This window comes from Perca flavescens, chromosome 17 (assembly GCF_004354835.1).
Source record: "Perca flavescens isolate YP-PL-M2 chromosome 17, PFLA_1.0, whole genome shotgun sequence".
In the NCBI taxonomy this organism is placed as follows: Eukaryota; Metazoa; Chordata; class Actinopteri; order Perciformes; family Percidae; genus Perca; species Perca flavescens.
This window is the reverse complement of record NC_041347.1, coordinates 10723448-10737613: the sequence shown is the minus strand read 5'-3', so window position 1 is coordinate 10737613 and position 14166 is coordinate 10723448. Positions and strand designations below refer to the sequence as shown.

General features: G+C 41.2%; 1 protein-coding gene across 1 annotated transcript in view; it reads left to right on the top strand.

Moving 5' to 3' along the window:
• Nucleotides 1-14166, top strand: part of cdh23 (cadherin-related 23) — a 207775-nt gene that overhangs the window by 180105 nt on the left and 13504 nt on the right. The window contains exons 38-46 of the mRNA XM_028603317.1: nucleotides 7687-7908; nucleotides 8006-8125; nucleotides 8690-8870; nucleotides 8954-9087; nucleotides 9274-9483; nucleotides 11796-11903; nucleotides 12936-13038; nucleotides 13531-13656; nucleotides 13743-13946. Of these exons, the coding sequence (XP_028459118.1) occupies nucleotides 7687-7908; nucleotides 8006-8125; nucleotides 8690-8870; nucleotides 8954-9087; nucleotides 9274-9483; nucleotides 11796-11903; nucleotides 12936-13038; nucleotides 13531-13656; nucleotides 13743-13946 (1408 nt within the window). The remainder of the gene's footprint in view (nucleotides 1-7686; nucleotides 7909-8005; nucleotides 8126-8689; nucleotides 8871-8953; nucleotides 9088-9273; nucleotides 9484-11795; nucleotides 11904-12935; nucleotides 13039-13530; nucleotides 13657-13742; nucleotides 13947-14166) is intronic.

The following is a 14166-nucleotide window of genomic DNA, read 5'->3' as shown; positions in this document are numbered from 1 at the left end:
TGACTTAAACCTTTTTTTAAACGTCTGGCAAAAATTAGTGAAAGTATTTTATAATCTACATTTAGCAACGTTATAGGTCTCCAATTTTCTAACAGAAGATGATCTTTATCTGGTTTCGGAAGCAATGTTATTACACCTTGCTTCATAGTAGTATTCATATCCTCACTATCAATACAATCTTTTAACATGTTAAAAAATGGAGTTTCAATTATGTTCCAAAACATCTATAAAATTCAACAGGAAGACCATCCATTCCTGGAGATTTACCTTTTTTCATTGTATTTACATCTTCAAGAATTTCAGTTTTTGAGATAGGTTTATCACAATCTGCTTTAAATTCATTCGAAATTTGAGGGATACATTTTCTGATTTTGTTGATAAATTTCTCATCCTCTGTTTGGTTATAGTGGGAGCAATATAGATCAGAATAGAAACTAGAGGTATAATTTGCTATATCAGATGGATTGGAATTTATAGAGTTATCTATCTTTAAAGAAGTAATATTATTTCTCTTATAATTTCTTTTTTCCAGTGCAAAGAAATAGTTCGTATTTCTCTCACCTTCCTCCAACCATTTTGTTCTAGAGCGTATAAAGGCTCCTTTGGTCATATTTCTGTACAATTGGTCAACCTCTTCCTTCAGACTTGACAGTTTTAAATCTTCCTCTTCAGTAAGAGTTCCTTTATTTAATAAGGAGTTCAGTTCTGCCATAGTTTTGAGTTCTCTAATAGTGTTACATTTTTTCATTTCCTTACTATATGTAATGGTCATTTCTCTGATTTTAAATTTTTTTTAAATCTGATTTTAAATTTTTGAACATTATTAAGGTCATTGCAAGGAAAGATATCAGATGCAATAGCTTCCACTGACTTACAAAAGGCTTCATCATTCAATAGATTACAGTTACATTTCCAGAAACCACAAGATTTCCTGGTTTGTTCTTGTGGATTAGCAAAAGTGACGGCTATCACTTTGTGATCTGAAAAAGGGGCGTAACTATGTAATGTTTCCGAAACAAATTGTAAAGTAAAGGAGGATAATAACCATTGATCAATTTGAGATTGTAGAGAACCACTAACATTGCTCCATGTATATTCTTTTTGATGAGGATGCAAATAACGCCAGACATCAATAACATTAAGTTGTTCACACAAATGAGATATAGGTTTAAATTTTGAGTTAGGGGAAATCCTTGCTGGTAATCTATCCATTTGATCATCTGCTGTATCATTTAAATCACCACCAATAATTAAATGAGCATCTTTGTATTTCTCCTTCAAGTTTTGTAACTCTCCTGCTAGTTGAGAAAACATGTTTTTTGCCAAAGCATTGTTATTATGTCCATATACATTATTTAACACCAGAATCACATTATTTACTTTAGAAAGGTGGGATTCTAACACCTCACCTTTAAATTTGTTGAACAAAATAGCTACTCCTGCTGAGTGATTAGAAGCATGACTTAAGTAAATCTGATCCCCCCATTGACTTCTCCAGAATTTCCTATCATCATCACATGAGTGAGTCTCTTGTAGAAAAATTAAATCTGCATTAGAGCGTCTACAGAATAGAAAAATAGCCTTCCTTTTAGAAATGTTTCGTATGCGTTTGACATTTAAAGAAATAACTTTAAGGTTAATAAAAGTAGTGTTTGCCATACAACCAGTAACGTATGTATAAATAAAGTAAAAGGGTAAGAAAAAAAAAAAGGTTTGATGCCTACAAACAAAGTGAACAGAAGATAAGAGCTAATAGGAACCCTTAACCTTTGGTAGTTATTAGAAATACCCTGAACACTGGGAGTACCAAAAAAACAAGATATTGACCTGTGTTAAGGCCTTATTAACGTCATATTATTTAATTGTCCACTTGTCAAACATTGACTTGCCTGGTTATCATATCTAGACGACTACACTTGGTGAAGATTTTATGCAACAAATTTCACCCCATCGATGAAGGCAACTGGTCCTTGCCATCTGGTCTTCTTTCCGTCCTTACGAGCTTGCTCGACCAGGGGCCACAGTTTGTTTCTGCATTCTCTCTCGGTGCGGGTCAGATAATCGGTGATACGGAGATTCAGATTCTTCATAATTTCAGCATTGCGCGAGTCCTTCCAAACCTTGTAACTAAAGGTGCGCATGTTGAACTGGATAATAATTGGACGCAGTTTCTTATCATCTCTGGGGCGCCCAACTCTGTGTCGATCAAGAAACCAAGCTTGCTTTTGTCATCAGGTGTGATCTGACTCAGTATCTTCATAACTTCCTCTCTTACATTTTCGTTCACCTTTTCAGGAAGTTTGAGGAGTCGCAGATTCCATCTTCTGCTGTAACGCTCGCCTTCTTCAGTTTTCTCTTTTAGTTCTTCAATGCTCTTATCTAGCTTTTTCACCTTGTCTTCCATCTCCTTTGCTTGAAAACCCAGGCCTTTCACCTCTTCTTTTACCAAGGTGATGTCGGCAGAGTTGTTATTTATCCATTGTTCAAAGGCGGAAAAGCACTCCTTCAGCACAAAAATGGCTTTAAGAATGTCGGCGTTAGAGACCTTGTTCTTGCTGGCACATACTTTCTTTGGGTTTGGACTATTAATCGGAGAGTCTGGAAGAGGCGAACACAAACCTAAAAAGGTGTCTTCCGGTTCCACATCCATTATCAGAACTCCTTTTATGCCTTTTTTTGCGTCTCTCTTTGCCATTGTGGTTCACAAGTCCTGTGTTATTAGCTTGATATGCTATATCGGTTTTTGCACGTGTCGTCAATAAAGGGTTGTTTCTGGTCGTCAAAGTTCTTATATTGGTAGCTAACCCTTACTTGTCGGTTCGTCGTCTTTCAAAATCTGATAGTTCAGCAAGTTGCAAAATAATTAGCCTTATCATAAAGCATAAGTACTCAGCTGGTGTTGCAGAGCTTAGCACATGTCAACCACCATGGTCGCCATCTTGCGCAACCCCCGTGCTGCCTGGATCATTGATTGGAACATGTAGCTACTTGTTACTTCTTCCTGCCAACCCTGGCTACCGAAATCTGGAGCCACTGATATGTCGGCTCTTCTCTCTGATGCTCTGAAACGGACGATACAGGCAACACAAACACCGCTGCACGGGACGCTAGTTAACACTACACTTTTTATGCACCAGTTAAAAGTATTGTCAGCTTCAGTGGAGTAGTCCTGTTGCAGAGATATAATCCATGACGGCTTCCACTATCTCACATTTATATTCAGGGGGATTTAATAAGTCTCTCAATGTCATGTGCTGTATTCCTATGTGACATAGCGCAGTGGACAACTGTCGTCTTTCATCTTTGTACCGAAGACAGTCCAAAAGTACATGTTGCACAGTTTGTTTTTGTTTGCAGGTTCCACACAATCCATCTTCATGCTTGCCCATCTTTGCCAGATCTCATGCAAGACCACAATGCCCGAGTCTAAGCCTTGTCATTATGACGGAGTGTCTTCTTCCTCTACCCAAATAACATTGCTCTGCCGGTACCTTATCTTGAATTGAAAAATAATGATGGCCCCTCTTTTCCTTTTCCCACTTCCTCTGCCACACTGCTATAGAATTTTTCTTGATGACAGACCGGCACTCAGATATCCCAACACAACTCAACAACCTCAACTCAATTTCTCTTTTCATTGCCATTTTAGTCTCATTCCCCTCTACCCCAACATGAGCAGGCACCCACAGAAATCCCACCAATCCTCCAGCCTTCTCGATCTTATATAACAGAGCCATCACTTCCATAACCAGGTCTGGCCTGGCTCCCCACTTGCTTCCTATCAGGGTTTTTAGAACTGAAGCTGAATCCGAACATATGACTGCTCTCCTTGGCAACACTTCCTCCACCCACTGTAGTGCCCAAATTATAGCTATTAGCTCTGTTGTATAAACCGATACCCCCTCAGACAGTCGTTTGAGCTGTTCAATTCCTAGTTGAGGAATATAAAAAGCAGTTTGTGGATCTTGAGATCCATCTGTGTAAATCTGAAGATAAGACTCCCAATGCTCACCCAGCCTTTGTTTAACCAACCCCGGACATTAACCACCTTCAAGATGTTTTAAATTTTCCAATATACTGAAGTCTATGTCTGGGGTGGGCAGCATCCAAGGAGGTATAACTGCCCAGTACACCTGCGGGGCCACACCTGCCTCTCCCAGTCCCAGTTTCTCCATTTTGCTGATGTTAAATAAAAAACACTCTTTCTTCCTTTTCTCTGCTGCCCACTCCCAAGCATTATTCAGAACTGATTTTGTTGGGTGCTCTTCTTTGTATCCCCACAATTTAACAACATAGTGCATTGCCAGTTTCTCTCGTTGAATTGACAATGGCATCTCCCCCATCTCAACCAATAAAGCTGGAACTGGGGTTGTACGAAGGGCCCCACAACATATCCTCAGAGCCTTGGCCTGTATTACATCCAGTTTCTTTAAGTGTGATTCAGCTGCTGTTCCATAACATATACAACCATAGTCTAGTCTTGACCTTATCATTGCTCTGTAAATCATTAGTAGTGAATCCCTGTCAGCACCCCATGTACTACCTGAGAGTGAACGCATAATATTTATCACTTTCTCACACTTATTAATAACATTATTGATCTGTATTCCCCATGTTAGTCTCTCATCAAAGTGCACACCCAGGAATTTGAAATCTTTAACCCTTTCAATTGCTTGTCCATACATAAACAAACCATTACATTCACTTTTCTTGTTGCCAAATATTACATATTTAGATTTATCCACTGATGTTTTAAATCCCCACTTTTCACCCCAGCTAGTTACCCTGTTTAGGGCTACCTGTATTCGTTCAATAGTTTGTTTGATATTTCTGCCCCTTTTCCAGATGGTCCCGTCATCTGCATACAGGGAAAGTCCATAACTGGTCCCAATATCCTGAAAAATATCATTTATCATAATGTTAAATAGAAGTGGACTAATCACACTGCCCTGTGGCGTTCCATTTTCCACCTTTGTACCATCAGAAAAAGAATTTCCAACCCTGACGTGAATACTCCGGTTCTTCAAAAAATCTTGTATCCAATTAAGCATCCGCACTCTGATTCCAGCCTCATAGAGCTTTATAACTAGCCCCTCTTTCCATAACATGTCATAGGCCTTTTCAATGTCAATAAATACTGCCACTAGGGCTTCTTTATTTACCATGGCTTTCTTAATATCGCTGTCAAGGGAAAGCCCAGCATCCATGGTACTTCTCCCTCTACGAAAGCCACTTTGTACAGGAGTAAACCATCTATCCTTCTCTAATTTATACATTAATCTGTCTGTAACCATTCTTTCCATTACTTTACATAGCACTGAAGTAAGTGCAATAGGCCTATAAGATCCTGCCTTAGATGCGTCTTTCCCTGGTTTTAATATTGGGACCACCACTGCTTGTTTCCAGGAGCTAGGAAGAGTTCCCTCTTGCCATATATAATTAATCGACAGAAATTCCTCCAACACTAGATCACTCAGTTTATTAACTAGATCATAGCTAATACCATCCTTTCCTGGCGCTGTAGATCTCCCTTTACCTATTGCTCTATGCAAGCAGTTTTTCTAATGAGAAAAATACATTACAAATATCAGAATTATCTTCATTTACCTCTAGTTTAAACCTGTTTGGCTCCAAAGTCTCATTTTGCTTTCTTATACCTTCCTCACCAATATTAGCTCCACTGTGAAGAGCTTTACATTTATTTTCACACATTTTAGCTTTATCCAAATCACTTGTAGCAAACATGCCCTCCTCCTCTAACATTGGCATATTCTTTATCCTAATAATTCCTGACATACAATTCACTACCCGCCATATTTCCGTTACTGACGTCTCTACCCTTAGTTTGCCACAGTAGTTCCTCCAGCACTCTTTTTTTGCAATCTTAATCACTCGTCTTGCCTGAGCCCTAAACCTTTTATATTCTATTGCATTATACTCTGTCGGGCCCCTTCTTAATTTTCTATAAGCCAAGTTCCTATCCCTCACTGCTTTATCACATGCCCTATTCCACCATGGGACACTCACTTTCGCTTTATGGCTTTTCTTTAAAGGAATGCATTCATATGCTCTACTTAATATCATTGAATATAAACTATTGTTCCACTCATCTATCGTTCCCTCCCCATTTACATTATCAAGGCCACTATCACATCTGCTAGAGAACTTCCCCCAGCCTGCCTTGTTATAATTAAAATATTCTGGTCTTGCTTGCTCTTCAGCTAACAAAGTTTTCCCAAACCTCAAAAGTATTGGAAAATGATCACTTCCCATTGTGTACCTATCCATAGAATCCCATTCCCCTACCCTTGCCAATTGACTGGACGCCATTGCTAAATCTATACATGAAACTGCCCCAGTCTTAATTTCAAACCTAGTTTGGCGGCCATCATTCACACAAACCAACCCATGCATGTCCATAAAATCCTCCACTGTTCTCCCATTATTATCTTTCATTCTACTACCCCAAAGAGGATTATTCGCATTAAAATCGCCTACCCAAAAACTGGTAAACTACATTCTCGTGGTGCATTTGAAGATATTCTAAATGTCCTTTTCCTATCTGGTGGTCGTTTTTGTCGTTCAACAGCAATTTGCTAGTGAAATAAGTTATTGTTATAGATTATTATCAAATCATTTAATTTTGACCATATGGCCTTAGCAATAAACAAGCCCTTCTTTAATGTCACCGACTGTTGTTTAGTACCCTTCTTTTTTCTTTTCTTTTTTTACTTTCTTAAAAAGTAACGGGTCAGGCACCGTTAATTATGTATGCGATTAATTTCGATTAATTAATCACAGAGTATGTAATTAATTCGATTACATTTTTTAATCGATTGACAGCCCTAAAATAAACACACACACACAGCTGCTTACAGCTCATGCAGGAATCACAACATTGTGAAATTCCAACGGCCTCTTTAACTGCCACAGCCTGAGGGTGCAAGTCAGTTGTTCCATCTTTTTAGAAGAATTGGGAGGGGAACAAGGAGGGAATCTAGGAGGTACAACTGGTGGAGCAGGAATTGACTCAACACGCCACCTGTCCACACAATAATACTTTTGCTTTTGTATCATAGCATCAGGGAAGCAGAACTGTTGGCTACCTTGCAGCATCTTCTCTCTGCCTTACTTGCTTCAGTCTGTAGCAAAACAAGCTCCTAGTGTCTTTTTACATTCTCCCATGTTAAATGATCTCTAATATCACATGCCATATATGAAATCATAATTGAAAACCGCAATACCTGTAAAATACCTGTATGTTTCCTCTCTAGCAGAAAACCTTATTAGTCATTCTATATAAACACTGTATAAAGGAGTGGCTGTCGCGTGAGGTGAAGAAAAGCAGGTGTTTTGATAAATTACTGATGTAACAGATACAAGATGTTGTTTAGTGAATATTATAAAATAACAAACGGTCATCATTACCACACTATCTTGATGTGGCTGTTGTAGGTTTGGCCTTTTTTGCTTGATCTTTGCTTTTTTAATATGATAGAAATCACTGTAGGGTCTTTCATTACATTATAATAATAAATGGACTACGAGATCAAATTCATACTCACTTGCAGGTCCAACTGACACCGTATGCTGGAAAAGAAGCACATATTGTCAGCAGAGGTTCATACAATTAGCCATGAATAGTAGATGCAGCTGTAAACGTTTGTCCCTTTGTTTCTCACGCAGACCTCAACCACCATCATTGTTAACATTGTGGATGAGAACGATAATGCCCCAGAGTTTCCTGAGGAGGAGTACGTCACAGTTTTGAGCGAGGGACCAGACACAGTGGGTGCCACCATCGCCACGGTAAAGGCCATCGACCCAGATGAAGGTCTGAACGGCACCTTGCGATATGCTATCGTGAAAGGAAACTTGATCCTGACCTTTAATATAAACAGCGTCACGGTAAGACATGATAACTGCTATACTGTAGTGTTACAAGCAGCTGCAAAACAACCATACATTAATCTAATGTGTATAATGTGTATGTGTGTGCATTTAGGGGAGGATTACAGCCGTAAAGGAGCTGGACTACGAGATCAGCAGCGGACACTACGTACTGGTTGTCACAGCTACGGACCAGTGTCCAAATCCTGCTCTTCGCTTGACATCTAGCACAACAGTAATTATGCAAATGAGACACACTCTTTTTAATCAGCATTTAAAAAAAAAAAAATGTATAGGCTCATAAAGAAGTAATCCCTCTCGATCATCACTTATGACACACTAGAAGTGCGGTGGTGTATGTATCTGCAGAGCAAATACTCCAAGCATTTGCTGGTTCCAGCTCCTCCAGTGTGGGGATTTTCTGTTTTTCTCTATTTAATATAATAAATGTTGACCTTTTGAACTGCTGGCCAGGCAAAATCCATCCTTATATGTGCACATCAGTTCGGTTGTCCTTTCTACATCCTTCCTATTGTCAATACTTCACATGCAGAGTAAAACCCTATGATGAGTATTTGTGTTTGTGGAAATGAAGATTTGCATCCAGATCTCAAAGTTGGAATTTAATGTCCAATTTAAGTGTGGAAACCTTGTTTTACCTTCAGAAATGTGTAATGATGTAGCGGTAAGGTAGCCATACATGTCAAAGCTGCATGTGGAACTAGGATCGTTTTTGGTGATCAGCCTATTTCTCTCTCATACCGGATGTGTTAAAATCTCCCTCTCCGTCGTTCTTTAGGTTATGGTAAATGTCCTAGATGTGAACGATGTGACACCCACTTTCCCAAGAGCATATGAGGGGCCATTTGAGGTGGCTGAGGGCCAGCCAGGACCTCGAGTCTGGACTCTCAGAGCCAGTGATGAAGACTCTGCCCTAAACGGCAAAGTGGAGTACAGAATCACCGGTGGAGACCCCCAGAGTGAGTACTAAATTGTTCTGTGGAGAGAGTGATATACTATTCAATCCTTACTATGTGTCTCTGAGCTTCTGTCTTTCTGTTAGATGAGTTCATGGTTTCTCCAGTGGAGGGCGAGCTTCGGGTAAGGAAGGATGTAGAGCTGGACAGAGAGACAACAGCCTTCTATAACATCACTGTCACAGCCCGAGACCTGGGAACCCCGTCTCGCAACAGCTCGGTGGGGCTTTAGAGCACAATCACACACACGCAAGCAGGCACACACTCTCACCATATCCTCTTGAACAATCTGGATCTGTGTGGCATAAATGCAATGTATATTTGACCTACAGGCCATCTAAATACAAGTTATTGTTAGGAGGCATAAGTTTGAAGTTTTATTGTTGTCTTGGCGTGTTTTCTTCAGGTGGTGGTGGGGGTCAGTGTACAAGACATCAACGACAATGACCCAGTCCTCCTGAACCTGCCTTCCAACACCAGTGTGAGTGAAGGCGCCATCATACACACCTCTGTGGCCCAAGTCCAAGCGCAAGATGCAGACAGTGGACGGAACGCGCTGCTCACATATAACATCACTGCTGGCAACCAGGATGGAGCCTTCTACATCAGTGACACAGTGAGATAAAGGGGTGGGGCGGTTTAAAGAGTGACTTTAAATGGCCTGAAAATCTTGTCTTTGCTGTCCTTCAGTGGTTTAACTTTTCACCATGCTTCAGTGAAGTACAGGTGTACTCCAGAACCTGGTGACATCACTGTTAGGTGTGGTTACAGGTTCAACAGAGCACACCACAACCGTGAGGCTGGGTGTTCAGGGGTAAAATAGGCTTGAAACTGGGGCAGCAAAACACTGATTGTCATCATGCTGTTAAGTTACTCTTTAAGTAGAAAATGGAGGAATCTGACTTACTGATGTGGTAAAGGTGGAGCAGGTGGTGGAAAAAAAAAAAGGGAAGCATAGGGGAAGAAGTGTGAGTCTTGTGACTAGCAGCTCCCAGATTTGATCACGCATTAGGCTGTCAGTTTAACCTGACTTGGGACAGATGTTCCAGCTCCCTTTCATCTACAGTCTGCACTTACCACTTGTACAGCCTTGCTGCAGATATAATTACAGATGAGCAGATGTTGGCCGCATACACATTTGTGGATTTACAGCATACTGGGGGAAATAAGTATTTGACCCCTTGCTGATTTTGCAGGTTTGCCCACTTACAAAGAATGCAAAGATCTACAATTGTAATCATATGTACATTCTAACAGTGAAAGACAGAATCCCAAAGAAAATTCCAGAAAATCACATCATATGAATTTATTAAAATTGATAACCATCTGATGAGGAAAAACAAGTATTTGACCCCCTGGACAAACAGCAAGTATTCTGGCTCCTACAAGCCAGTTAGTCTTTCTTTAAGACACAGCCCCAATCCGAACCAATTATCTACATCAAATACACCTGCCTCACCTCGTTACCTGTATAAAAGACACCTGTCAACACCCAAACAACCAGCATCCAACATCACCACCATGGGCAAGACCAAAGAGCTTTCTACGGACATCAGGGACAAGATTGTTGATCTGCACAAGGCTGGGATGGGCTACAAGAGAATCGGAAAGCAACTTGGAGAGAAAAGATCAACTGTCGGTGCAGTTATCAGGAAATGGAAGAAGCACCACACCACCGCCAACCTCCCTCGGTCTGGGCCTCCACGCAAGATCTTGCCTCGTGGGGTGTCCCTGATCATGCGAACGGTGAGGAATCATCCCAAAACCACAAGGGGGGAACTGATGAATCAACTGAAGGCAGCTGGGACCACAGTTACAAAAGAAACGGTTGGTAACACACTACGCCGTCATGGATTGAAATCCTGCAGCGCACACAAGGTCACCCTGCTCAAGAAGAAACATGTACAGGCCCGCATGAAGTTCGCCATTCACCACCTGGACGACTCAGAAGAGGCCTGTGAGAAGGTGATGTGGTCAGATGAGACCAAAATAGAACTTTTTGGCCTCAACTCAACTCGTCGTGTTTGGAGGGCAAAGAACACAGAGTACAACCCAAAGAACACCATCCCCACCGTCAAGCACGGTGGTGGCAACATCATGCTTTGGGGGTGCTTTTCAGCCAAGGGGACGGGACAACTCCATCGTATTGAGGGGAGGATGGACGGGGCCATGTATCGTGGAATTCTGGACCGACATCTCCTTCCCTCAGTGAGAGAGCTGAAGATGGGTCGAGGATGGGTGTTTCAGCACGACAACGACCCTAAGCACACCGTCAAAGCAACAAAAGAGTGGCTGAAGAAGAAGCACATCAAGGTTCTGGAGTGGCCTAGCCAGTCTCCAGACCTGAATCCGATTGAAAATCTTTGGAGGGAGCTTAAAATTCGAGTTGCCAGGCGACAACCTCGAACCTGAATGATTTGGAGGCTGTCTGCAGGGAGGAGGGCCAACATCCTTGCCGAAATGTGCACAAACCTTGTCACCAACTATAAAAACCGTTTGACATCTGTGCTGGCCAATAATGGCTTTTCTACAAAATATTAACATGCTGTTTGTCCAGGGGGTCAAATACTTGTTTTTCCTCATCAGATGGTTATCAATTTTAATAAATTCATATGATGTGATTTTCTGGAATTTTCTTTGGGATTCTGTCTTTCACTGTTAGAATGTACATATGATTAAAATTGTAGATTTTTGCATTCTTTGTAAGTGGGCAAACCTGCAAAATCAGCAAGGGGTCAAATACTTATTTCCCCCACTGTAAATGTATTACAGAGTATACAAATATTGCATGTCCTTCAGAGAAGGGAAAGTGAAGAGACGTGTATACTGTAGTAGCACATGGGTAATATGTAATAAAACATACTGTCATATCAAGAATGAATGTCCAAACGCACTCATGGCTTCCCTCTTGCTTTCTGTGTCTGTCAGACAGGTGTGGTGAAGGTGAACAGACCCTTGGACAGAGAGCGAGTGGCTGAGTACAGACTCACCATCACAGTCAAAGACAACCCCGAGAACCCCCGCATCGCTCGCAGGGTAATATACTGCAAGCATTCACACATGTTTCTACATTGGCAGTTTCACAGAGAGACTGCTAAAAATAATCATTAAAAAAAGCACTTCCACTGTGGCTGTTTAGCTCAGTTGGTGAAGCGGGCACACATATGCAGAGGTTTAATCCTCGACGCAGAAGGTCCAGGGTTCGAATCTGACCTGTGACAGTTTTCCTGCCTGTCTTCCCCCCCACTCTCTCCCCTTTCATATCTCAGCTTTCCTATCAAATAAAGGCAGAAATGCCCCAAAAAATAAATAATCATTGCCACTAATGTAAAACCTTTGTATCTTTTCAAGTCAGCTTTTGAGGAATTAGGTGCTCAATGGCAGCAATAAAATGTAACAATTTGGATTCTAAGACTTCTTTATTTCCCCAAGAGCTTTTACCATAATGTGAATGATCTGCACACGCCCCACATGACATTGCTTTAAGTAAAGCAATGCACAGTACTCAACGTACTCCTATAATAATGCTAATGTAATACTTGTTTAGGATTTTCTGCACTAGAAGTTCATTTCAGAAAATTAGAGTGTTATAGCACACCTTTCTTTATGCAGGCGTTTTGTGATTTAGGCTAACCTGTGATTAAGGACTGTTGTAGTTTTTTGCTAGGCTGCATGGCCCTATATGTCCTGATTATTGCTAAGAATGAGAATCTCATGCACATATTTACTGTTACAACCAAACTTCAGTTGCAAGGTTTTTGGTGTGCCCTGCTTGTTGCCTCTGTGGTGGAGGTGAGAAACTGTTCTAACACTGAGCTGCAAAAAAAAGTCAACCACCAGCACTGTGAGAGCAGCCTGCTGATGTGTGGCGTGTGCGCATCGCAACAACTGCAAAACCTGTCTATTCTGATTTCTTTGTAACAGCGCAGTTCTTTGTAGAAATGTACTTCTTTGAGGGCTGATTAACTTCTTTTTCTCTCCTCCTCACTCTTTCCCTCTCTATTCTGAGCTTTACTCTATACCACATAATCCTCATATTGTTGTTTCTTCATCCTCCCACACCACCAGGATTCAGACCTCCTGGTGATCACCATTCTGGATGAGAATGACAACAGGCCTATATTCTCCATGACCAGCTACAGGGCTGAGATCACAGAGAACTCTGCAGCAGGTAGCACTCAAGTTGGTGTGTTGGTCTCTCTCTCTTTTCCCTTGAGTAGGGGTGATCGTAAACTGCAGCACAGGGCATCGTGCCAAAGTACTGTCTAACACTGTCTCCTCCACTTCCTGACTTTGTTTACGTACAGTATGGCTTATATTCAGTGGCAATTTTTTTCACGTTAAAATGTTAGAGGTGAGATAGAAGGACAGACGGCTTTACACCTACAATTGATTTGTACACAACATGTCACCAGAGCAGTCAGTTAGATTATTTGAATGCAGAATATGAGTTCTAGTCTTTTGATTATCAGAGTTATAGTGGCAGCAATATTTACCAGTGTCTTGGCTATTATCAGTGACAGAAAGCCACACTTGCTTTCCCCAAGACTACTCTCAAGTCAAACTTACTGAATTTGCAGCAGATACAGGCTTGCTGATTCAGTGTAAACAATTCTAACCCAGCTGTGATCATTTTACTCATTTATATCTGCCCCTTCTTTAGGCAGTAATGTAACAGTGTTAAATGGGCCAGTTCTGGCTGAGGATAAAGACATTGGACCCAATGCTGTGGTGAAGTACCGCCTGCTGGGAGCCAGGGTGGACCTCTTTACTGTGGATGCTGTTTCTGGTAACATAACTCCTCAGCAAGTAGACAGAGAGAGAAATGTAAAAAAACTGCAACGCAATTGTTAAAGTCTCTGTATCTCTCTCCAGGTGTTATTCGTGTGCGTCAGGGGGCAAAGTTGGACCGTGAGGCATTCCAGGAGCCTCGGGTAGAGTTGTTCCTGGTTGCGGAGGACATAGGAGGTTTAAACAGCAGTGTCCCTCTCACAGTTACCATCCTGGACCAGAATGACAACCCTCCTGTCTTCAGCCCATCCAGTTTCACTGTTCGCATCCCTGAGAACAGCCCCACTGGTGGGTCCAAGGATCTGTGTGTATGAGTGGGCTAGGAGCAATATGACTTGCATGAAATCCACATTCACCAGCTTCAAGTTGTGACTGACACAATAGTATATTGGGTTAACAATTTAAAGTTCCTTCCTTCGATTATATACACTTACTTTCATATCCCTGTGAGAATGTTAAAGGTACTCTAAGCGATGTCACGCATTTTTTAGGCTACAACATTTTTTTG